Source organism: Dendroctonus ponderosae, unplaced genomic scaffold (assembly GCF_020466585.1).
Source record: "Dendroctonus ponderosae isolate FM_Combo_2020 unplaced genomic scaffold, Dpon_F_20191213v2 Dpon_F_20191213_5, whole genome shotgun sequence".
Lineage (NCBI taxonomy): Eukaryota > Metazoa > Arthropoda > Insecta > Coleoptera > Curculionidae > Dendroctonus > Dendroctonus ponderosae.
In genome coordinates this window covers 10,627,794-10,653,182 of record NW_026018715.1, presented here as the reverse complement: position 1 = coordinate 10,653,182, position 25,389 = coordinate 10,627,794, and the positions used below count along the sequence as shown (strand labels likewise).

The window sequence follows — 25,389 nt, the reverse complement described above, 5'->3', positions numbered from 1 at the left end:
ATAAATCTTAATAATTCACACTTTTCGAATGCCTATAAATAGGAAGTAGAAAAACGAAATTAACTGAAATCGAACATTTTATTTATTCAAGTTAGCTATGCAACTGAGCGTTTGGGAATGTTACCAAATATGTCGACAATAGGACCTAATCTAGTACGTAATTATACTTAAACAGGTAGATAATACTTCCTTCTGGTGAAGCTAAAAAAATTGTGCGGAGAAATAAAAGAGTTTTATAGTGCTCTGGATACTGATATGTGCGCAGATAAAGATCGTCTCTTAAAACTGCGCTGTTTTGGCACTGCGTTGAATTAGAGTCACCAAAAGGAACTACTAAACATTTTCTAAACAAGGCACCTTTGGTCAGATTTGCGCCTAATTTGGTTAAGACGAGAACCTCAGCTTCCTGATTTGTGGCTCTAGTCACGCTGCCATTAAAACACAATATAAGTAGCTAACTTTATAATAAAATGATATGAAAAATATATTCAAATGTAAAATAAAATTTATAAACTTAAAGATAAGATTAGATTTTTATATGTATAATCGAATATTGCTTTTTATTTGGACTCCCGAAGGAACCTTGTTGATAATAATTATATTACAAATGGTATCAGCGGCCTAAAACGTAAATAAATACTTAAACCTAACTATAAACCCAGCACCTGATATTTAATGAGCATTTTATAAAATCTGACTTAACACTATTTACAAAATTATGTGCAGTACTTGTGAAAATGTAAAAAAAGTAAAATGTACTTAGTCAATTAAGTCATTAAATGTTTAAAATTTGATGTTGATGAAAGAAAACTCATTCGCCCAAATATTACTAGAACGGAGTTCGGCTCATCAAGTCCTTAATCCTCGAACATGAGTTTGAATGAATGTTTATAAAACATTTCAACCCTGCTCGATTAATTAATTTATTAACTGATTTAGATAAGAGTAGATATAATTGTAAATTTCATATTTATTTAATTTGCAAACTATTTCCAAAATCTTAGTCATTTTCCTCCTCAAAACCGCCCAAATTTAATTGCAAAAAGTGGCATTTTGTCAGAAAATTTAAATGCACTGAGGCCGCAGCCTCGTCTCATATTTGCCTGTTCTACATCACTCCTATTCACTGGAATTTCGCGAAAAACTGCTGATTACCTTGCTGGGAAAACCCGGGAGCATTCGGACTGGAAAATGCCGCATTGTTGGCATTCGATCTGGGCTGGTTGACTGGAGAAGTCGGATTGCTGGCCAGTTGATTCATACTCAGAGATGGCGCAGTTTTGGGTTTACTCAGGAGTAGATTGTCCAGGTCGATGTTCACGTTTCCAGAGTTGGCCCAAGTGGAGCCCAAGGGCTGGTTTCTGGTAATGGAGGTGGCCGCAGAACAGAGGGCTGGGTTTGAATTGGAAGAGGGTTGTAATGGGGCGATTGGAGAAGGAGTGAGCAACTCCCCTAAAATAACATTCATTGAAAATTCCGCATTTCTGTGGTGTTTCACATTTAAATAGACTTTTTTCTACACGCAATACAATGGAGTTCGTGGGTCCGCTAAAAAACTTCCACATTGATTGCTGTTTTTTTGTCTATTAACGGCCTACAAAATTTCAATTTTTCTCCAGTTGCTGCCAAATTTGCTCCAGATTGAAATCGGCTGTTAATATCAGAGTCATCATAGGGACCTAAAGCGAATTTTTTTAATGATATTTTAGTAGAAGTTAATTGAGAATCGAACGAGAGTTTCGCCCCTTTTCAGGTACCCATCAGTCTTCTCTTCAATATCGGTTCTTCGTTAATTAAGTTTCATTGGACTTTCCCCACGTTTAAAGGACTAAAACCCCAAATTTGAGAAACTCTCAAAGTCCGACAGGAAAAAACACTTCATGCCGCGATTTCGAATTCTAAATGATGAGCCATTTATACATGGATTAATTTTTTTGTAATAACATGCTGTTTTCGCTGTATTTGGAAGTTGAAAGATATTTTTTCGGGTGTTTGTGATCAAAGTAAGCATTTAAAAAGTTATCTGCCAGATTCGAGGATTTTTTCTTAGCATGGATTTATCAGCACTGTCGTTAACGTAAACAGAAATAATTACATTTTTTCCAATTAAACTGCTTAAATGCATTTTCATTTTGTGCCCGTAACTTTGAAAACAATTTTTTCCACAACCAATTGAACTCGATTTGCTTGTGGTCTTCAGAAAATGAATAAGTCCAGAAAATCAAAATTGTTGGAATTACTCAATAAATCACGAAATAGAGCAATCTGCACATGAAAGCCGGTATTCATTTTTTGCTATTCTCTTTTTGTTCGAGAACTACCGAAATACCCGAATTTATAAATGATTATATACAATTTTATAGAGCGTTTGGACAGCTATATTTTCTTCCTTAAGAGTGAAAGTTCAAAATAATTGACCCAAAATTTGATAAATCTTGGAACATTTTTGGGTCTTATCGATAGAGCGTCTTAAAACCTTCCTCCAGCAAAAGAGGTTTCTCAAAAGTTCCTGCTCCTTTGGGAGTTAAAATGAAAAATTCTGCTTTTATCATCACCAAAACTGCCGTAAAAATATATAGGATTTCGTTAGTGATCAAATGTAATTCGACAGCTATTTTTTCCTCCTCAGGAGTTCAATTAAAATATTTATTTGCATTAAAACACAAGAAAATGCGAATTGGGAAGTTTACAGTTAGCACTTAGACTCGAGACTTTTGCTCAGCAGCAAATCAACAATTTAAGTTAAAGTGGCGTTTGCAGGTACTTTCATACGCAAAGAAATGTATCTCAAAATGCGATTAACTAAACCAAATATTGACTATAGACGCAAGCTGAGCCTATTTCACAAAAGTAATTGCGATAAGAATATCTTATCACTCATAGGAAATCAAATAAGGTTCCAAATCCCTGGGTTTTTTGTTCAAAAACTCCATTGTTCATAATAAATCGATGTGAAATTCGCGTTTTAAATGATTGAAACCATCTTCAAGTCAACTAGATAAACATTTTAAGATGGCTCTATTTTCCGGATGGGTTTCTTCTAACATTGGGAAATTGGTATAAATAAAACAAAAAAAAAATAATTCAAACCTCAAAAGCAGGACTTTAATAAAGAACAATAAATTACACAAACAAAACTATGAGCATTCATCTGCTTCCTCCAGATCGACTTTTAAGACATTTTGAAGCAGGAAAACAGTGCTAGAAATTAAACGCCTGCATTCATCATTCGGTTCGCCTCGGTTTACGTTTGGATTGAGTAACTCGACCAGCCACAAATGCAGCTCTAACAGCTCACTAACGAAGTTCTGTATAAGAAGGGCTTGTGGAACGGTTAAAAGTATCGCCCCGATGAGATTAAATACGGCCATTCGCACCTTCACGTCTTTATGAAAGCGCAGGAACCACGAGAACTGGAGCGCCTCTTTGGCCATTCGGATGCTGATGTTGCAGTTTTGGGCGCAGAACATGATGATGGCCAATGTTTCGACGAAATGTACCAGCAGCAGATAATCATCGGAGTTTTTCGTGATTGGTTGAGTCAAAAGCACGTTTTGGTTGTAGCCGTATATCAAAGGAAAGAAAAAGTAGCCCGCTACTTCAGCAAATCTATTTATCTGTTCGGCTTTGGGTATTACTTTGCTCTGGTGAAAGTACCGGGTTTTGCTTTCCAGCCGCTTCCTAACAACATCGGAAGCAATAGCGTGTTTGCTGTTCCCATTCTGAGTGTTTTCGCTCGAAAAACTCGACAAACTCTTGCTGGCTTGTCGCAGAATATCCAACATCAATATGCGGTGCACTACAGAGTATTTCCCAATCTCAGCATGCACTTCCTTGCACAGATACTCCGCATAAGCTGCAGGATACACGCAAGTGATGGCCACGCAGCTCTGAAACACCAGCATATTGAAGTTTTCCATATAGAATTTGCAGTCGAGTGTGATGAGTATTTGCAGCAATTCGAGCCCAATACTAGCATCATCATCAGGCAGTTGCTGTTTGACCAGCGATTCGCAATGCTGAAGAGTTATGTCGAACACAACTGGATCATCGGTTTCCAGCAAATTTTCTATGACGTCCCGCAAGTAGGCCGGTGGAGGTTTTTCAGACCCTGTATCATCATTGCTTAAATCGTAAGGCTCGAATTCGTCGTCTGAGTCCAATTCCAAATTATTGTCGATGATGTTAATGGTGCGTTCTGTCGGCTTCACATAATGCGAAATAACAATTTCATTGGACTGTATTTTTTCCGGGTGGCTTCGAAACACTCGGTGAGGAGGCACATATTCAATAGGAGATTCACTTTTGCTCAACTTCAGCAGCTCTGCGTCTACATCAAAGCTGCTATTTTTTGCTCGATAAACTTCTTCAAAGTCCAAACTCTGAAAGTATTCAAGCTGCTTGATGAATTCTAGTGTTTCTTTGCTCAATCTATCATACTCAAACTTCAACGGATTGGCCAAGTCGGTTTCTTCATTCAAAAAGTTCACAACTATTTCACCGGTTTTCTTGCCAGAGTTGCTGATTGCATCCACAGTGCTTTCCAGATGGATTGGCAAGCCACGATAAACGCTCTCTTTGATTGTATTTCTCTCAAATTCGCTCAGACCGATTTGCTTTAGGCAATTCACTATACATACTATGAACTTTGATATTAGCACATGATGTTCAACACTTGTGCGGTTCAAGGAGGATTTACTCGACCAAATCACCACCAAGTTGGAAAACAGTCGAACCAGTTCGCTATGGGAAACACTTCCTAAATAGGACACCAAATTAGTCACAAAGTTCTCATGATCCTTCTCGATAAAACTGAGCAACGGCAGCTTGGTGCACAGCACGTATTTCCAGTCTGGATTTTTCAATAGTTCTTTGCCTAGTAGACTTTTCATTGAAACCGCTTTGGGGTCCAGTTTCGTTAGGCAAGTTTTAGCCAGAATTTCCACTGCTGGCCTATAAAGACAGTTCAAAATGCCGTAAAGCAGGCTTTGATAACACCCAGTTTTCTCGGACTTTGTGCTCGTAATCAACCCGAGAATGAAGACGAATTGGTCGAGTCCATTGCAATTGTTTCGCTCATTAAAGTTGACGATTATCTGACTTAAAAGATGAGCTACATTCGTGAATATTACTCGGTTTTGTAGCTTTGACTCTGCGTGAACTATCAGGGCAGCAAACTCAAAACTTTTGAGGAAATTGTACAGTAGCAAGTTTGCAAACTGTTGATTTGAGAAAAAATCGGGTGTTTCTCGCTCCAAGCAATTGGCCACTCTAGCGGGTAAAGACACTATAAGCTTAACAATGTGTTCCCAGTGATCTTTCGGACTAAAGCTAGAGGAAACAATGCATGCAAAGAGGCCTTCGGCCTGCAGTAAAACTTGCAGGCAGCCCACGGCGCTTTTCGCCGATGTTTTGCCCTTTAGGCTTTTAACCAGCACCTCTAGACTGGCCTCAAAAAAACTACTATCCGGAATACTGAACAGCTTGCCTACAACTTGGTAGATTTTCCCATCTTTGAAAGGAAAGCTGTGGTCAAACAATCTCACCAGCTCTTCTAGGAGCACAGCAAACCATTTATCTACATACTCATCATAAGAAATATCATCCAGGCCTTGCAGTTTATATATATTTACTGTTGCGGGATAATGATTCAGAACGCTATTTAGCTGTTCCATAATGAGGTCTATATCAGATTGCGACGCAATTTTCTTCACTTTTATCAGATGGTCTATTACTGGAATAGTCACTTGTTCTAGGTCCTTTTGCAATCTTGTCTTTTTGTGCCTTAACAGGCGTGGCTGACTGGATTTACCATCTGCAATGGGAAAATTCAGTGAATTTCCCATATTGTATTAGCACTATAGGCGAAAAAATCGCAAATGCGAAGAGTCTGAGAGAACACACAAAGACTCGTTTTTGCTAAACGGATTACGGTGGTAAAACGCGCCGAACCACCGGAAACATTTATAAACTAACGCAAGCAACCCCCATATAAAACATCATTTATATCACATTGAGAAAACTCTTATTTTGTCTAAATTCGGAATTCGGTTACCTTGCCACTATGACGCAGTAAATTTCTGCAACGTATTTCACTTACCATTAAAATTGTCCAACAACGCAGGCCCGCCCAGGAAGCCATCATTGAAATTGTTGTTCAAATTGTTGCTAACTATTTGCGGCTGTATGCTCATGCTGCTAAAATCTCCTAGTAAATCGTCCTTTGGTGCTACCACAGGGGCGGGTTGAGCAGGTGTAGGCCCCAGAAGACTAGTTTGGCCTCCTAAGGTAGGTTGATCTAGCCCCCCGAGAAGATTTGGGCCCATGGACAGCAATGAGTTGGAAACCCCCATAGTAGGAGAAATAATGTTTGGTAAAACAGTTGGAGTTGTAGGCGATGTGAGCAAACTGGAGGGAGCAGTACTGAAATTAATAAAATCACACGTTAATCTTCAAAATTGATTAGCCTGATCGGAGTTTCTACCTGCTGGAAGTGGAAAACGCTGAACTGAAGTCTGCAAAATCGTCCTCAGGTTTGCTAGCGGCAACTGAAGAGGTTTGAACGGGCGGAGGGTTATTAAAAACTACCTCAAAGTCACCAAACTCATTGTCAGTTGCTCGAACGATTTTTTCAGAAGCTCTGGGGTCGAAGTCGTCAAATAAATCGGAAGCTCCCCCACTTGGAGGCCTAGGCAGGGGGCTTTGCGTGGCGTCTCTGCCAAAGTTAGCGGCCGCTCCCAAGTCAACCTACAGGTTTTCGCCTTTCTAATTAACTACTAGTTTTTAAGAACTTCTATTACCTTTTTTAGAGTTTTCTGAGTCTTTTTCGGTGATGCTGTGATGGTTGAGTTAAGAACTAAGTTCACCTTCTTTTCGGGATATGTAGGTGTGGAAGCGGGAGGACTGCCCGGTCCTCCTTCATCTTTATATCTATTCGCACTACTGGTTCCGCCTAATTTTTTTTAAATTTGACTTTGCCCTCAACGTGAATATAAAGTTGGCTTACCTCTGGACGATCGGTCATCGTCACTATCAATGGCTTCCCTATCAATATCTTCATCATAAGACTTATCGCGGTATCTTCCGTTGGAGTGGTCATCCCAATTATTGTCACCGAAATCGTTTTTAGTGTAAGGTTTCTCATCCCACTTTTCAGCACCGGAACCTGTAATAAAATTTGAAGTTGCAATGCTTTGTGACTTGGAATTTACGGGCATTAGTCAACTATTTAAGCGTTACTAGTTGTAAAATCTACTCACCAAATTTCATTCCCATCATATCTGAGCTCATTCCAATGTATTTGTCTTTGTTTTTCTTGGCCTTTTTCCTCTCCTCACGCAGCCTGTCGTCGTCTTGCACAAAGTCTATCAGTTCCTTGACTTTGTGCCTGATGTTAACACCCTGGTCCTTTCCATTCTCATCAATAAATGTATAGTTTTCCAGTGATCGCAGATCGTAGATGTGCTCCCTTGCAGATGTGACCACTCTCTCGGACCCATTTTTTATTAAATAGTTCAACACTAGCAAGGACTGTAAGAATTCAGGCTTTTAGTAACGATTTCAGCTTCAAAGAGCGCTCAGTACCTTGTACGTTCGCCGCCAGTGCTGTTTGCTGTCCTGCAACATACGTTTCCAGAGCATAGACAAAACTTCTGGGAAGTGTTCGTAGGTGAATGTTGCATGAGCGAGTTCCTGCATAAGCGCCCCGGTGGGGCCCCACGCCTCATCGTTGGTGGCTTCTCGCACTTTCGCCTCGATTTCTGTGTAATTCATTACAACATTTGTCCTAGAACGGTATAAAAACATCAAAAAGACTTTCATTTGGAACGCATGAAATGTTTCTTACACTTTATCAGCGATTTCGCGCACTTTCCACATACTGAATAAGCTCTCCATATCGAACTGTATTAATTGCTTTTTGCGTAAACGGAAAAGAATTGAATAAAAAGGGTTTAATAAAGATTTATATACGAAAACTGCCAAGTAGTAATGACTGGATTTGGCTAATCGACCATAGTTGATGGCCGTCAGTGTATTTGACAAACACGAAAAATTCCATAGACTTATAAATGCATTTCTTATCCGCGGGTGATGACGTCGTCTGAAGCTAACTAAAAGCGGGTATTTTTAAAAATAAGCTGAAGCTTAAATAACTAGAAAAAGTTGAGGATTTGATCCCTGAGGTATTCTAGAGAAAGCGAGATTTTTAAGGCACATTTTATCTTAAGCGGTTAATTTGCGCTAATTTTCGGGTCAGTTTGTTGGCTTTTATACCTCTATTGATAAAACGCCAAACCGTCATACGTGTCGGTGAAAATGTCGCGATGTCAGTGTCAATTTCCAGCTTTCCACAATCAATAATCTTTCTCGGCTCACTATTTCTGAAACTACGGTAATTTTACTACAGAAATGTTAAAGTGATGATTCTATTTACATGCTCCGTTTTAAATCTCGTAAAATCGTAGCGGGTGTTAGTGGAAAAATCGGCTTCATTCACACAGTTATACTAGGTGACCCGCGATTCTCTTCAAATCGATTAATGTAAGCCGGCCCTTTGGGGGCACTCTTCGCGTTCGTTTGTAGTAATTTGCAGCACTTTCCGCAATATTACTTGTTACCGGTAACTCGTTTAGTGTAGTCTCGTTCGGGCAAAAATGGCGGAAGCTACAGGTGTGTCTAGTACGAACCCAAACGCCGTCATCGTTAGGGGCCAAATCTTTGAGGTGGGACCCCGTTACACCAACCTGTCCTATATCGGGGAAGGTGCCTATGGAATGGTCGTGTAAGTTTTTCCAGTTTTCATTTGGGGGTCCCAATATTCTATGGAATACTAACCAGTAAATTGTCCTGCCTTTTAGTCCAGTCTTTTAGACTAATAGTCTAGTGATATCTCGATATTTTATGTGTATTGTATACTATTTAAGTAGTGTTTTGGGTTCCGAAAGGTCCACACTCATGAATGCAGGCAACAGATGGATGTTTTGAGTTCTTTATCAGTTTTGGATTTGTCTCATATGCATCTACTTACTACCTATTAATTATATTATTATTAGTTGCTAGTCTGCCTAGTCAGGAATTTCCTAAGTGCCAACTTGGGATTTTAAGTCTTATCAGATTGTCAACTGTGTAACTATCTACTGCAAACATTCGTGTGAAATGTAATTTTATTTGAGCTTCGCCTAGAGGTGCTTAATTTTAAAAGTAGGTACACCTTTAACAGATTTGCCTTTAACAGATTGAAACTGAAACTTTTTGTGCTAAAATAGAGAAAACCTTCCTAGAAGCAGTCTTGCAATTTGGCCAATAGTTTGCTATAACTAATAAGGATTCTGGCCGATAAACACTGGAAACAGTTAAAAAAGATATGCATGTAGTGCAATCAGTTTAACCACAAGTGGATAAATCACTCCCTAGTTTGATTATTTTTTATCTGAGCACTCGAGCCATTCCATTTTAACTAATCTCCCTGAAAGCTTCAAGGGGAAACCGTATTTGCTATTTATCGTTTTCGTTTTTATTGCCAAACTTGTGAGTGCATATCGCAAAGTAAACACTTATCCAGCCAGCCAGAAAGTGTACACATGTCCCAGACTCATCCTAATAGCCTTCTAATTGAATCGTCTGCTGTTATATAAACATTCTTATTTTAATTTGATGGCGAAGAAATTCTACTGTCAATACATATTACAGCACGACGCAATGCGGTTTAATAGCTCGATAACTTTCGCCGCTAAAAAGAAAAAACATCGGATAGCCGCCGATGCTTCTTTGAAGTCGTTCGCCTCCTAGAATAGGCTGTCTGGGCAGATGGGAATAACTGTTTTTCATTCAACAGGGGATTAGTGATGCTTGAATATTGAATAAAGGGCATTTGCGATTCAATTAATTGTATTTAATTTTGGTTTCAAGATCGGCGAATGATGTCCTCACAAATACCAAAGTTGCCATAAAGAAGATTTCCCCGTTTGAGCATCAGACCTATTGTCAGAGAACTCTGCGGGAAATAAAAATCCTCACCAGGTTTAAGCATGAAAATGTAAGTAACTGCAGATGAGCGAATGTAACGCATTTTATCCATTCGTTTAAAGATTCAAAAAGAAACTATTAGTTTTTTTTGTTAAGACACGAGACGCAATTTCCATTGATCAACCCACTTTATTTCCATTGATTACACACGCAGTTATTTCGCTTCGTGAATTTATCGGGCGTTATTAGGTTTCGACGGACGCAAATGGAATTCGATCCTGCAGGATTTTCACTTCACTTGCTCCCTGCTGACGTAAAATACTACAATGTAGTTGATTGGATATTTGAGCCTATTTTTATTGATTAAATCGAAGTACCTACCTACAATATGTAGGAGAACCGAACTAATTTAATAATTTTTAATGTCTCGATTCAATTATAGAGTGCATTTTTTGAAATCGTTGCATTTTGCAGATAATTGATATCCGAGATATACTTCGGGCTGTAAATATAGATCAGATGCGAGACGTGTACATCGTACAATGTCTCATGGAAACCGATCTCTACAAACTACTCAAAACTCAGGTATGTTCTCAAAACTCAGAACTGAAATCCAATTTTAAGCAGATAATAAAGGCGGATTCTTAATTGTAGAGACTGAGTAACGACCACATATGTTACTTTCTATATCAGATCCTTCGTGGATTAAAATATATTCACTCCGCCAATGTGCTACATAGAGACTTGAAGCCCAGCAATTTACTACTAAACACCACATGCGACCTCAAAGTGAGTACCCTCATGTAGGTCTTGAGCTTTAAAATATTTAAGTGAGGCTTGATCGCACTTACTTATTCCTGTCTGTGCGCTTGATTACAATCAATTGGTGATGGTTTTTGTATAGTCGCATAAAATCCCGAATACTATTTATAGATCTGCGACTTTGGGTTAGCTAGAGTTGCTGATCCAGAGCACGACCACACAGGATTTCTTACCGAATATGTGGCGACTCGATGGTACCGAGCTCCCGAAATAATGCTCAATTCAAAGGTACTAAAACGCGTAAACATGCAACTGGTTGATGCAATATATAATATATATTGCAGGGTTACACAAAGTCAATTGACATATGGTCAGTCGGTTGTATTCTAGCGGAAATGTTGGCAAACAGGCCGATATTCCCGGGAAAACACTACTTAGATCAGTTGAACCATATATTGGGAGTATTGGGTTCACCATCTCAAGAAGATTTAAACTGCATTATCAATGAAAAGGTTGGTTGAAACTTGTTGGATATTTCAGTGCTTAACTGCGCTTCTCGGCCACATGTATTTTACTGTGTTTTCTGGAAAATAGGCCAGAAGTTACTTACAGTCTTTACCGTACAAACCAAAAGTTCCTTGGGCCAAACTGTATCCGCATGCCGATCCCAGAGCTCTGGATCTGTTGGATAAGATGCTGACTTTCAATCCCCATCGTCGAATTGGGGTTGAAGGCGCATTGGCGCATCCTTATTTAGAACAGTATTACGAACCGTCTGATGAGGTAGGCCTTTGGTTGAGTTGTTCGCCTGAAGCCCTACAAAAATGTCTTTTTCTTCAGCCGGTTGCAGAGCAACCGTTCAGGTTTGATACAGAGCTTGACGATCTTCCGAAAGACCAACTGAAGAAATTGATTTTCGAAGAGACGCTCTTGTTTAAACACAGGCAACAGCACGACGATCAGAAACGGCAGGATCAAGCAATGAATACGTCATAGTCATTTGAAATGAGCATTTAAGACTTAAAACAAACACCTGCAAACGAAGGTCTATAATATTGTATAAGCTTCAGTGCAATAAAACAGGTAAACTGATTTTTCCCCCCTATGCAGTATTGTAGACTTTCAAGTAAATCCATATGTTTTATTTATTATTACTGGCTCTAATCAGGGCCAAAGTCAGTCTTTTCGGTGAAGGTTTTTTGTCATTAGCACGTTTTTTTGTTGATATTCCATCTGTTTATTGCCGAACATGTTTACGTGCTGGATATTTGAATGGTTTTAAGAATTCCATAATGTTAGCAGATAAAAGATTTATACAACTTGTTTACTTGCTGAAAGGCTTGCAAAGGTACCATTAACAAGGCTCAACTAGTGAAAACTAGAATGTTCCAATTGTAGGTGCATGAAAGTCAATCTCAAGACAAATTGCAATTTTCTTTCAACTACTGTACTTTGCCGCAATGTTTTTTTTTATTTCGGCTTCAAAACGTTGAAACTAGGCGCAAAATTGGTTTTCCATCACTCTGTATATTCATGTAAGGAAAACTTAACGCCCACTTTTAATTTTGGTCATCGATTGATTTGAGTGCACCTTTTTTGTCGTTTGCACAAATTATTCGATCTTAAAAAGCAGCTACTCTGCTTGTATGGGATAGTGAAAAAGTGGCTCATTTTATTCAAGAAAAACACAAACAATTTATTCCATCATTATCCTTCATCATAGTCTCCAGAACAGTTTTAATCTAATCTAAAGCTTTATATCCCATATGCACATGAGTTTCTAAGCTAAATTGTACAGGCGCATTATAGTAATTCCGTTAAATCGCTAGGTCTTTATTGAAAGCAATGAGAGAAAACAATCTATTTTTGAAACGTAGGTTTTGTAAATCGTAATATATGGTTGTGTCCGAAATACGCACAGGCTTTCTGTGTTTTAGATAACGTTTCGTTTCGGTTTTGCTAGTAAAGCGAAGATGTGTTTTAGTCGCAAACTTTATCATGTACAGTTGCTTTTGGTCTTTTAGTTCGTGTTATGATTTACTTTGCTCAGATTGTGCGGAAATCAGTTTTAAGCGCAATCATATCAATTTTATTTGTATTATATACATGTTTATTTGCAGGTTTGGTAAACGATCGTTCACTGGTAATGATTATATGTATAATGATGCGCCGTGAACATTCGCATGCCGCACCTGTGTGTTTGTAACTGTTTGCTTTTTAAACAGTAAATTCAGATTTATATCAATACAGGGAAGTAGAAGTAGGACTTTTTAAAATACCCATTTGAATGTGAATTAATTACATGTTTCTCTTCTTAATTCCTATACCTCGGTCTTAACTGGGAGTTTCCTCATAGGAAATATCGCAACTGTATCTACCTTGATCACAAACCTATTTAAGAATATCGTCCCTTTTCAAAATATGTAGATAGGTACCATATGAAAATGTTTTTGAGCTGCATGTTCCGGTTATTAACTAATCACTAAAAATTTCTCGTTTTATTAAAAACCATCAATATTTCTTTTTAACTTATTTCTGTTCTCTAATTGAAATTAAACAACTGTCTGGAGATTTTATCCAAGTATCGGTTTAGTTTTTAGAGCAGCTAAGGTCGATTGGTTAATAACTGCTCATCAGCTTCGCCCTTATGTATGCATGGCAAATGTTATTTACTATTATTGTGAGCATGATAACACAATAAGCGACAACTTCGCCTTTTCACTTAATATTCGCAGTCTGCGAATACTCATTATATTAGATGTTTTTATATCGATAATTCCTCGACTTTAATATCGGTGTTTTTTCTTCCTAATATGAACGCTGTTACTCAAGCTAAATGATGAAAGTGATGGGCAAATTTGCAAACATTCTAAATCGGGTTTGTAAGTTTTCATTGACTAGAAATGAAGGGCGGGTTTTATGTGGAATTCGCTCATCACTACACTTTTCCAGCCAGACTAAGAGAAACATGTTTCAGGCTCATCGACTACTTAGTAGTTTAAAGATTTTGATTTTCATTCCTTAGTTTGATGCCTTTTTGGACAGAAGCATTTCTTAACAGTTTTTTATATATACTTAAAATATGTAATCACTATTAGCGGGTTGATTAATGATGAAACACAGCGTTGTGATTAAACAGTTAACACATATTTTTCTAAAACAAACGGTCAGTGAAATCCAACTCGGCTGTTTGATGAGCAGGTTGAGAACAGAAAGTCAATTGAACATTTTCCATGTGTCTCTTGGTACCAATATCAGAATAGCTATTAATAAAAGGCCTAAATGTTGTTACATATATACTGTTACGTAATATTGCATTATGGTAGTTCTCAGATTGTAATTCTTATTACGTGTATCTATTAAAACAAAATAAATCTGCCTATATAATGAATAAGGACTTTTATTTCTCAAACATCTGCCTCAAAATCGGGAAGCCCTCTAGTGCCTAAACCAGTGATCGCGTACAAACTGCCTGCACCTGGTTGCCCTTGCAGTTCTTCGGGAGTCAAATACCTCCTTGCAGTGGTTACGAAAAGAACGTCTAGATTAGGCCCGCCCCACGCTACTGACGTGGTAAACTGAGCAGGAATGGGGATTCGTCTGATTAACGTCCTATTGGAAGGGTTAATTTGAATCACTGAGCCTCCAGCGTAAAGAGCCACCCATAGATTACCATCTTCGTCTATGGTCATACCTATAAGCCAGGGGTTTAATAGAGTAGGAAAAATAAACAGTTTGGGAAGGTTTACGTACCATCCGGATACCCTAATCCTTTTCCTTTGGTGCTGAACACGACGGTTTTGTTGGCAATATTTCCAGATTCCGAATAGTAGTCATACTTAACAATTTCTTCGCTGGGTGTATCAATGTAGTACAATTCCGTACCATCCTGGTTCCATGCAATTCCGTTACTAACGCTTACTTTTGGGATCATTACTGTCGGATTAGTCACATTGCCTTTGGTAAATTTGAACAGAGCGGCTGCATTAAGGTCCAGTTTGCCTCGGGATGGCTCATCTCCTATCGTACCTAAAGTTTGCCGGGTATAGGATTCAACAGTGCGTGATGTTTTAATAGCGCAAGGAATTGTTGAGGTATTTGTGGCAAAAAAGGTACTATGATTTATCTACCACATGAAATGACCAATTATGTAGACACTGGAGCATAAGCCATTTTTCAAAAAAACAACCGCAGAAATGTTTGTTGAATACTGAAGATAAAAAAAATCTTTATGGCTTCTGCGGTTTTCTAAATGTTTATGTATTGCAATTTATTCGGCATTAGGAACAGTATTGTGAGATTTTACAGAATGGTATTTTATGAAAGACGACGCTCTCATTTCTCTTTCAAATTTTTTAAGTTCAGCGCTGCTAAATTTGAAAATGCAAAACCTATTTTCCGATCAGTTTAAAAACACATCTTGGTCTATTGTGCTTTTTTCACAGAAGCAGTAAAAACATGTACTTCGTACGTCTCATATGGGACAGTGCTTACTTTATTATAGTAGGCCTGGGTAACTCTGAATTTTTTGTAGTTGGCGCAGTGCTGCGTACTGGCATTGTGCGCCAACCCAACGCAGCGGCACAGTAACTCAGTTCCGTTGCTGGCAAAAAAATTGATTTTTTTGTTAAGTTGTTCTTCGCTTTATTTTAGAGGCCATTTATTAACAATATGTACTTTTAGTTTTTTCAGAATTTCCCAGTTTTAGCACAGTTACTGTTTCTTCTAATCACTCATTTTTCTAATGTTTCACGTAAAAATACTGACAATCTAAGGAAATTTTCCGCGAAAAATTGTAAAATAAATTATATTACAACACGCCTCATTCGTCGTTTCGTAAAAAGTATTAAAATCCTTTTTTAGCTTCAAATTTAGTACAAAAATCAACTAATTTTTGATTAAAAAGCAGAAACAGAATAAAGGCATACAGAATATAACAGTTTATAAAAACTCATCACCCCCAGCCCTCTGAAGACTGTAGAGTTGGTTTAAAAACTCGATTTTAGTTTTCATCGATTTTTTTTTCGCTTTAGTTTATACTCAAAAACGTTCTATTTTATAGAGTTTCACTTAAAAAGATAAATTTATAGCTGAAGGAATTTTACAAAAACCTTTTACAGCGTCGAATGCGGGATAAAAACGAAAATAAGTTTCCCCATTTTTTCCGGAAAATTATTAAGGTTTTCTCCAAAACTTGTGTTTAATCGAAAGCGTAAAAAATCCATTATTTTCTGATGCTTTTCTTCTTTTGCGACAACCATGGGGCCTTTTCAGCCAAAAACGGCACCATTAATTTAGTTAAAAAATTGGTCTCATGCATCGCTTTGCAGGATATTTTAGAAAGCCCTTTTGAGCTTCGAATTTGGCACAAAAACCAAATAATTGTATTTACTTTTTTCCCAAAGTAAATAAGATTATCTTGAAAAACCGACCAGAGCAACAGTTTGCAAAAAAATATTTGGAAAATTCGCTACCCTCATCGCTCTAAAGTATTTTAAAGTTTATTTAAAATTTCGGGTCTTTCCAGTTTTAGCAAAGTTTTTCTTGCTCAGCACGCAAACACTGACAATATTCAGGTATTTTCTGTGACCAATTATCAAATACATTCTATTGGAACACGAGATTTTTTAAAAACTTTTGTAGCTTCGAATTTTGGACAAAACCCTAATAATTTTTTCTGGATTTTTCTCAAAAACATTTTTCCGAAGAGAACAAGCGAAACTTTATAATCAGCTATTTGGAAAATTCGCCAACTTAATCGCTGTGAATAATTTAACTATTTTTAATTCCGGTTTCTTCACTTTCAGTCAGAGAAGGCAAAAGTTTCTTCAAAATTTCCGACTTTTCTCGTTTTAAACCAAAAACCAGAAAAGCGCATTTTTAAGCAATCGTTTCTACAGAAAAGGTAACTCAGTGAATTTTTAGGTGTTGGAGCAGTGCTGCGCAAATGGCTTGGTACTCAGTAACTCAGAGCCGTTGCTGGAAAAACGATACTCTTTCATCTTTAATCCGCTGTAATAAATTAGTTATGACTCATTCACCGATGAGTTATAACTCATTAACTCAGAGAAGGGCATCAACTCAAAAGCGCAACTCAACACAGTGTTACTCAGGCCTACAGTATAGAAAATCTCAAATGTTTTGGTTACAAAAAAAGCTATAAGTGGTTCCTCTGTAGTTCGCCGAGTTTTTGCGATTACTTATAATCAAGTACTTCTGCGCACTGATTCTGGGAATGTGTGAAAATCGTCTTTGATGATTTTTTGTCGATAGCGGTCGAAGATACCACAAAACCTTGAGAGACGTTCGAGTGAAAACGTTTCTAACAAACCGGAAATTTGATTTTGTTATTTAGATTCCACCAGCGGCGCACCGCAATAAAATAGAAAAGTTGAGCCAGTTCCATAAGAAAAATCGAACTGGAGTTTCCACAAAACATGCTTGTTTCTTTGGTTCTGGTTCTCAATATTGAGCTTAATATATCCAAATTGAAAGTCGTCAAATTTCAGCATTAACCTTTTATGTACAGGGCGTTAAACGCTTTAAACATCTTTTTTAATCGATTTTTCTGGTGGTTAACTTACCGATCCAAACTCGCCCCCTGCTATCAGCTTTTCCATCGTTGAACCGATTCTTGGGTTTATCATGTTGCACTGTGTGCAGAATTTCCGGGTCTGCTAATTTGTTATAGAGCGCGATTTTCGCCAAATTCCTGCCCAAGCCGGCCACCAGGACATTGGGGCTATTTTTGTACAGAATTATTGGCGTCAGGTCATGTCCTTTGAAGAAAAACTTTTGTTGGGCCTTTGGTTCAGTTTGCGGTGAATATTCTTACCTGGAAATTCCGCAGCAATATCAGTGGTTTTTTTCTCGAAATCATAAGCCATGACTCTTCCCTTGTGGATATCCACAAACAGCAATTTTCCCAGTCGTCGATCCCATACCGGGGATTCTCCCATTGTAACGGGGTCGCTCACCTGGATGATCGAAGGTCCATCGAATTCCGTCGACATGATGCTTAAAAGAGATTTTTTTATTCCCGCTTCAATAACCAGAACTAATTATCTGAGGCAGCCACTTTGGATGAGATGCGTTAAACAACTGATATTAGGTCATTTCCACTTAAGATTGTTTGTGAAAATTACGCTATAATAAGCGTCGAATGGAAGATTATTTCCCAATTATCTCATTGTTCTAACGGTTCTACATAAAAATGTGTCTTACCCTTGAACCAAACAGGCTAGACTAACAGTAGCCAAAGAGAACCACATTGTTAACATTGGCGAGGATCGACTAAATCTTAACAGTATATTCCGAGCTTAACTTAGCAATCCCACCAACGGTGTTTAGCAACAAAGAGTTATTAATATGTGCCGGTTCTTTGCGGTTAATTACAGGTTTTTGTTTAAAATTTTCTCGGTTTTAGCCTGATTTTCAAAGGAAAAATCGGTGTTTTGTGGTCATGATAAAAAAATAAACAACTATTGGTTCCGTGGCCTCCCAGTAGTTAGGCTCCTTAAACGCCAGTTTTTAAACCCCAAAGGTCACCAAAGGTATTTCCCATTAGCTACAGCTACTACAGAAATAAAACGCTAAATTCGTATAAAAGCCATTTATTTCATCCAATTAGAAGATACTCCTTATCGTGTTCAGCATTGTCATCCAGAAAGCTGAAAAGAAAAAGTGTTTTAACGGGGGGTTTTCGTTATATGAACACTAAGCTGGGTTTAAGTGCTTGACTATGTTCATTTCACGTATTTTGCTTTCAAATCAGTGGGGATTTGGAAGAAAATGGATTCGATAATCCTCAAATATGCTCTAGAAAATTTAGTTGCATTTGGAGTTTACTGGAAGACCAAAATTCTCAACTAGAAGATCAATCCTTGATTTTATTAATCATTAGATTTAGATTTAAAACAATCACAAATCCATCAACCCGGATCAGGCGCGTGAAGCAAACCCAGTAATTATTGGATTAATTCGTATGCAGGATGTGAACGATTTTAAATCATAAACTTACGAACGTCAGCTCTTTCAACAGTCCTTGTTTGTGGATTGTTATTAGTGTTGCTGCTTACAGGCGCGTAGCTGACCACTTCGTTTGATACAGTAGGCGCAAAAAGTTCGTTAGTGTTCAGTATAATTTCAGCGATCAGGTTCTGGAAAGTCCATAAAATTAGTTACCAGTCGCAAAAGGGCCAAAGTTGGTGGAAAGCAGCGCTGGCTAAGACTTACTGCTCTTCTTACACTGTTCACCAAATCAGCAAAGTTCGGAACCAGGCCCTTTTGGTTTAGGTTCGTAACGGCGAAAACACTGCCGGCTGCTGGATACATTTTCCTTTCCGTGTCGGACAGGTGAAACCTGGATGTGGTTACGAAGAGAATGTCCAGGTTTGGGCCGCCCCAAATCACCGAAGTTACATCTCTGGCTGGAATCGGTACCACCTGAAGACAACAGGAAGTTTTCCATTTTCCATTTTCACCGAGTTCCATCTTCGCTCAACAGCCATTAGACGCAACTTTCTTACCTGCAACAGTTGGCCGTTTCTTGGATTGGCTTTGATGACTGATCCGCCATAATACAGGGCGATCCACAAATTGTCGTCCTGATCAATGGTCATGCCATCAGGATTTCCAGTTACATAAGGAAACTTTGTGATGTCCACAGCTATCCTGGGATTGGAAATGTCGCCTTTTTCCTCATCAAAGTCATATTCCACCACCTAAAACCCCAGCCAGTTGATAATGGAAAAACTTCGTTATCTTCCAGCTTACCTTTCGGGTGGGCGAATCGATATAATACATTTTATTGTTGGCTTTGTTCCAGCAAAGTCCGTTGCTGATGTTGACGGGGGCCACTTCCACTTTGGGGCTGATTAGAGTGTCTTTCGTCATTTTGTACAGCATGCCTTGGTTGGCGTCCAATGAACGCGTTTGTGGGTTTTCAAAGCCCATTGTGCCTTAATTCAGCCAAAATTCGCATTTTTCCAGAATAGAACGACGTTTTTAAATGGCTTACCTATCCAGACTCGGCCCTGTTTGTCGGCTTTTCCATCGTTGAATCGACTCTGCGGGAATTGTTGCGAAACGGTAGTTAGTGTCTGGAAAAATGTTTTTAAATTAATACTAATCGAATATTTAAAAGCACCTATTTTAAAACCTGCCATTGCCGCATTGATTTACATTTTTTTATGCTTCTTAGAAAGAAAGTAAAGAAAGAGAAAGTAGAAAATCTGCACGAGATGTAAATTCGGCTCAAACTTGTCAGATTTTATTTTGGGAAACTGCCCAGTTTTCTTTCTAATTTTTCAATTTTTTTAAATATTAGCAGATTTTTTTAAATTTTAACTGATACAGGGTGATTCAAAATTGGGTTTGCCTAATTTTAAGTGCACAGTCTATGAGCCAAAGTAGTAGCCAAAGAAGTTCTTTTGAACATAGTTTTTTTAAACATATATTAATTTTGATTGCAGTTCATGTTAATTCGAACTGTGCTTAGTTTTGAGGTTGAAATTTCTGGTAATATTATTATTGCGACTATTAGTCTTGACCGACTCTTAATTTAACATCCAGATCCTCATTCATCATCAAGTAACATAAAAACGATCACCGACGCGACAACAACTGAAAGACAAAAAAGTTGCCAAATTAAATGGGAAATTCAAATTTTCCAGAACAAAATATCAGTGGCGCTTCTCAAAATATTTTGGGTGTGTATCAGGAATTTAAAAAAAATATAAATCCAAAAATTACAATGCTTTATAGGCTTGCTTTCAATTCATGTTCATTTGAACTATGTTTAGTTTTGCTGCTGCAATTTCTTGTAAAGTAGTTCTTATTATTAGCCTTCTTCAACTCGTGGCTTTGCATTATTAGTCATAATTCATCGTCAAATAGCATGAAAACGATCACAGATACGAAAACATTGCAAGATGTAAAAAAGTTTTCAATGTGAATGGGGAATTCAAATTTTCTAGAACAAAATACCAGTGGCGTTTCGCAAAGAATTTTGGGGGAGTATATGAGATCATGCACCCTGAAAAATGTACCCCTTGTAGACTTTGGCAATAATTCGCTATAACTAAGGAATCAGGGCCTAACAAGCAATAAGTTCAAATTTGAGATGAATATATCATAACCGCTAGAAGCTGAGAAAACCTGGAAAAAATTGCGCATTTTAACCCTCTGTATATACCATAAACGCAATGTTTCTTTACTTATTTATCTGCAAATTTTCTGCTTTGTTTTTACGCGTAGAATATGTAGAGAATATTAAATTTTGAACCTATTAGTTCTTAAGAACAGTTCAAGAAACCCTTCGTTAAATATATATAGGGTGATTCAAAATTGGCGTCATTCCTTTCAAGGGGTGATAGAGGCTCTCTTGGGGAGTACGAGAAAAATATAGAAACATTTTTTTCGAAAATTTCTAGAAGATATTAACAGTTGAAGATCGAATTTCAACTTTGTTATTAAGCATTATTTTGAAAAAATCCCATGTTGGATTGGCAGCCTATTGGAATACTTAAGCATTCAAAAAGAAAAATTACGATCTTTGCTTCAAATTACGAAAATTTTTGATATCAAAAAGTTCTCTTCAATCTTGTTGAGTTTACCGTTTATCCTTGTCTATCTTATTGTCAGTCTGTATAATTCCATGGTTACAGAAGTTTTAAATAATTACGAAGCCACAGGTATTTGCGCAATGTTAATTAGGCAGATTACCTTGAAGAACATTGCTGCCGAATTTCTGATATAGTTTTTTGCAAATTTCTCAGTTTTTAATAACAATTAATTTATTTTATTATTTTTTCTGCACTCCTATAACAGCGCTAGACAACACCTCCAGAGGAATGACGCCAATTTTGAATCACCCTGTACAGGTCGAGAAAACCAGTTATAGATATCTTAACGAAATTGATTATTCAAAGGCATATTTTGCAAGAAAAATAAATTGGCAATTAAATAGGCCAAAATGGGATGCCACTGTTTCTGGACGCAACTCTTTAATTGTTTAATTCCCGTGACTACTTTGCGAAAATACGAATCTCTTAAATACTTATGCAAAAATGCGTCGTTCTCGAGTATTAAAAACAATTTAATATCAATTAAAACGAAACCTTATTAACAAAGCCTTGACATCAGACGATTAACAGTAAACGTTACTAAACTAAATTTTCAAAGGTCTGATTCAAAATTAGCCTTAGCAAGTTTGAGACAGTTTTCGCCTCTAACAAAAAGAAAAATACATTTTCGAATATAAAAAGAGTAAAAATTCACAAGCGACCTGATTTGGCAGAAGAAACGGACAAATTGATTGCATTTTCCTCGAGAACGGCCCATTTTTTTAAATAAGTCTGCAGGAGAGAGAATTTTCGCGAAATAATCGAGGAGTTAGACAGTTCTGAGATTGAGTTCAAAATGCAGTAGCGTCCGATGTTTTTGCCTATTTAGTGAAGTGAGACCTTTGGTAATTCGGGCAAATACTAGCAAATGTTTTTTGAACAATAATGCAAAAATATTTTTCGATCTTAAGTTAAAGTTCGATTTTAACTTAAAACTCGTAAAGAATGAAGTCACTTTTTTGGACTTGGTCGCCAGCTAAAGCAGAGTGGAATCAGCCCAACGAAAATTTGCAAATGCTTGTATATCGCGGCTTGCATGTAACTCACCCTTCAAGAATATTGCAGAGAAAAGAAGATTTTAAAATAACGTTTTAGTCACCAAATGAAGTAAAGCGCTATCAAACGCGTTAAAGTACATATAAAAATTAGCCCTAAGAACGCGTTTTTACGCTGTTTCAGGTCTCATATCTAAATGAAGCTTCACCGAGTTTATGTTTATAAAAAATATTACTGATAAAATTTAGTGCAGAATTACAGACTCGAATAAGACTAAGACAGAATAGCCGCACAGGTAAGCAGAGGAAATGCATACTTACCCTTTGACTTCCAAGTTCTTTTTCGCCATCCCATTCCAAGGCAACCAAGGACCGGTCGACACCGACAATGAGGATGTTTTCATTATTTTTCGCCGGAATTACCGGAGTTACGGCTCCCTTGAGGGTAATGAAGTTGACCTTCTTCGTATTATAGTTGTAGCTCAACACCCGGCCCGAATGGATATCGACAAAGTACAAGATGCTTTTTCTGCCTGCAATTTAGCGTGCGGTTAATGATTTTTATTACTTAGATGAATCATAATCTTAGCTCACCATCCCATATGGGCCCTTCGGAATGGTCCACAGGCTGAGTGACTTGGAAAACCGATGGCGAGTCGAAGTTGGCCGCGTGAGTTGCGTTTTGCGATTTAACACTAAATTAAAAAAAAACGTGCCAAATTCAATAATAAAAGCGTTTTGTTGGAAATTGCATAAAATAATTACAATGGCTTAAAGATTCATGTGTGTAATTGTTTGTTGCAAAACTTTATAGGCTGTAAATAGCAATAAGCAGGCTTCGCGTCTAGTCAAAACAGCTTCCACAGGAGCGTTCAATTATGCGAGTCTCCAACTTGGAAAAAATATGCTCGAATACATCAATTAGTTTTCTGAATTGCGCTCATTTTGATGCAAGAAAATTGTATACACCGTGTTCCAAATTCATATTAGTTTGACGTTTTGCGAGAAAGCAATAACTTAACTGATACTCAAGGGATTAAAAGTTTGGCAAATGGTTTGGCTTCGGAAATGGGGGGAAAACCCAAAATATGAATTATTCATCGAGAAAGTATCCTGATTTACCGCCCATATCGAAAATTCCGAATCCATAAGCAAGAGTGAAACCGCTGTTTCGAAAAAATGGTTATTTAAGAAAAATTAATCATGAGTCTAGGCAATGATCTAGGCAGATCTCAAGATGACCCGGAAGAAAAACTCTAGTTTTACGAATGACTGATAAATCTACTAGACAGGCATGTAAACATTGAAAAATAGACACTGTTTTCCGACGAATCAACGTTTATGGTTAAATGGAGCACACAAAAATCGACACTAAATGAGGAAAGACCCTGCTCGATATCCAAGAAAAATTATTGTTTTGTTCGGAATCGTTGGCGATCGAGAAATAGCACATATTTTTTTCCTAAATCGTCAAAATGGAGCGGATAATTTTGAGTTTCAGCAGGACAAACTAGTTCCAAATTTGGTTACTCAGTGCTACACAGAAATGTCTGGTATGCACAAGATCAATTGATGGAAGAGGGTGTTTGAATGGCCTCCCAGCTCTCCGGATTTAACATCCATGCACGATTTCTTGTGAAAAGTGTTTAATTATAAACCGGTAAACATTCAGAAGCTGCAAGAACGAATTCAAAAGGAGTTTATTTTGAAGTACTTAAAAACGTTCAAAAGAAGTTTCAGTTTTGTTTAGGACATTATCAGTTTACCAATAAATAAACTTTTTTTTTGAAGACATGTTATTCAGTTGAATCAGATTTCTTCTAGTTTCGAATCAGTTGATATCAAATATCCTTTAAACGATAGGAAATACAAATTTAATAAAACAATGGATACATTTCGAATGTACATTTTTCGTACATTAGCGCACGATTTCAAACACATATTCGATGTGTTAGAACCAATTTTCCAAGCAAAAACCTGCATTCTTTTGCTCAATTTATCCCAAACTAGAGACTCACACTGTATGCAGCGAACTGGTTTATTTTCTTTGTTTGTTGTCGTCGTCATTGGTAGATTTCTTCGCAGAAATGCTACCGTGTTTCGACAGGTATCGTTTTATTTATACCTGTCGACATTAATTACTAATTTATTTGAAATTCGCCGTTGCCACACTCAAGTTTAAATACGTTTGTTCAAAACGCAATCAACCGTATCGTACGTGTGTTTTTTCAATATTCACCTTATAATCGATTTATATTAATTGCTCTGTACCGGATGTCAAGAATTCAATATCTGCAACTGCAACAGGCTCATTGAAAGCCAGTTTTTCAAACCGCTCTGGGCTTTTATCTGCTGGTCTGGTTTTTTACCAAATAATCCACGTGATTCTGGCAGTTTATTAAATTTTTGCCTACATGGTGTTATTATTTGGTAATTTCATCCTGATCAGGACTGGAGTTCTTCAGTCCTCACTAGTTAGATTTTTAGTTCGCGAAGTTAGCTTATTGCAATTGGTTAGTAGTAGTTCGTTTTGCACTGGCTGGCGATAGTCTGTGCCAACCTTCACTTCCTTAATAAACGAAAAGACCGACGAAAATTCTTAATTTAAATTGTGAAAGTGGCCGAAACAAGCTAATGTAACCATTGCCTATCTACCGAACAAGTCCAGTCAGTGATGGGGTTTTTCGTCAAACCTATGGTGATATTGAAAAAGTGACCAAGTAAATAAAAGCTCCGACCTACCTTGTCCAATAGGAACTGAGAAAAAAACTTAAAACTACCAACCGTAACATATCGATTTGGAAATGATCAAACATTTTTTCAACCGTCTCTCTTAAGAATCGAACACCTTAAACGACAGCATTGGACATACTGTCTCAGCCAACGATACTGTTTTACCAATTGGCTTGAACATTATTATAAGTTTCTAAAGTGCCTATTTTTTACGGTTGGTTAATCGGTTTGTTTTTTTATTATATAATATAAAAAATTACAGTTTTGCTTTAGACAAAGAGCCACTGGACTTGTAATAAACCCAGTCG

The 25,389-nt window shown here is 37.5% G+C and overlaps 4 protein-coding genes across 4 annotated transcripts; 1 reads left to right on the top strand and 3 right to left on the bottom strand.

The window, feature by feature from the left end:
* Window positions 1-3,078: 3,078 nt before the first annotated feature.
* On the bottom strand, window positions 3,079-8,052 carry LOC109535162 (telomere length regulation protein TEL2 homolog). The gene is made up of 8 exons (XM_019901019.2): window positions 7,847-8,052; window positions 7,585-7,786; window positions 7,260-7,530; window positions 7,007-7,165; window positions 6,801-6,952; window positions 6,485-6,747; window positions 6,101-6,423; window positions 3,079-5,815 (listed from the first exon to the last, which is right to left on the bottom strand). The coding sequence occupies exons 1-8, from the start codon at window positions 7,894-7,896 to the stop codon at window positions 3,138-3,140; spliced, it is 4,098 nt and encodes a 1,365-aa protein (XP_019756578.2). The 5' UTR covers window positions 7,897-8,052; the 3' UTR covers window positions 3,079-3,137.
* A 237-nt stretch (window positions 8,053-8,289) lies between these two features.
* LOC109535163 (mitogen-activated protein kinase 1) lies at window positions 8,290-14,119 on the top strand. The gene is made up of 8 exons (XM_019901020.2): window positions 8,290-8,782; window positions 9,910-10,036; window positions 10,441-10,551; window positions 10,621-10,755; window positions 10,900-11,016; window positions 11,073-11,240; window positions 11,323-11,511; window positions 11,569-14,119. The coding sequence occupies exons 1-8, from the start codon at window positions 8,655-8,657 to the stop codon at window positions 11,722-11,724; spliced, it is 1,131 nt and encodes a 376-aa protein (XP_019756579.1). The 5' UTR covers window positions 8,290-8,654; the 3' UTR covers window positions 11,725-14,119.
* LOC109535164 (regucalcin) lies at window positions 14,113-18,042 on the bottom strand. Its single transcript, XM_019901021.2, has 5 exons — window positions 17,953-18,042; window positions 17,564-17,745; window positions 17,313-17,507; window positions 14,482-14,757; window positions 14,113-14,422 (listed from the first exon to the last, which is right to left on the bottom strand). The coding sequence occupies exons 1-5, from the start codon at window positions 18,006-18,008 to the stop codon at window positions 14,136-14,138; spliced, it is 996 nt and encodes a 331-aa protein (XP_019756580.2). The 5' UTR covers window positions 18,009-18,042; the 3' UTR covers window positions 14,113-14,135.
* Window positions 18,043-18,325: 283 nt separating this feature from the next.
* LOC109535118 (regucalcin) lies at window positions 18,326-25,237 on the bottom strand. The gene is made up of 9 exons (XM_019900943.2): window positions 25,091-25,237; window positions 22,943-23,043; window positions 22,670-22,881; window positions 19,748-19,829; window positions 19,504-19,688; window positions 19,257-19,451; window positions 18,964-19,173; window positions 18,749-18,887; window positions 18,326-18,398 (listed from the first exon to the last, which is right to left on the bottom strand). Exons 1-9 carry the CDS (start codon window positions 25,162-25,164, stop codon window positions 18,355-18,357), a joined length of 1,242 nt encoding a protein of 413 aa, XP_019756502.2. The 5' UTR covers window positions 25,165-25,237; the 3' UTR covers window positions 18,326-18,354.
* Window positions 25,238-25,389: the final 152 nt, after the last annotated feature.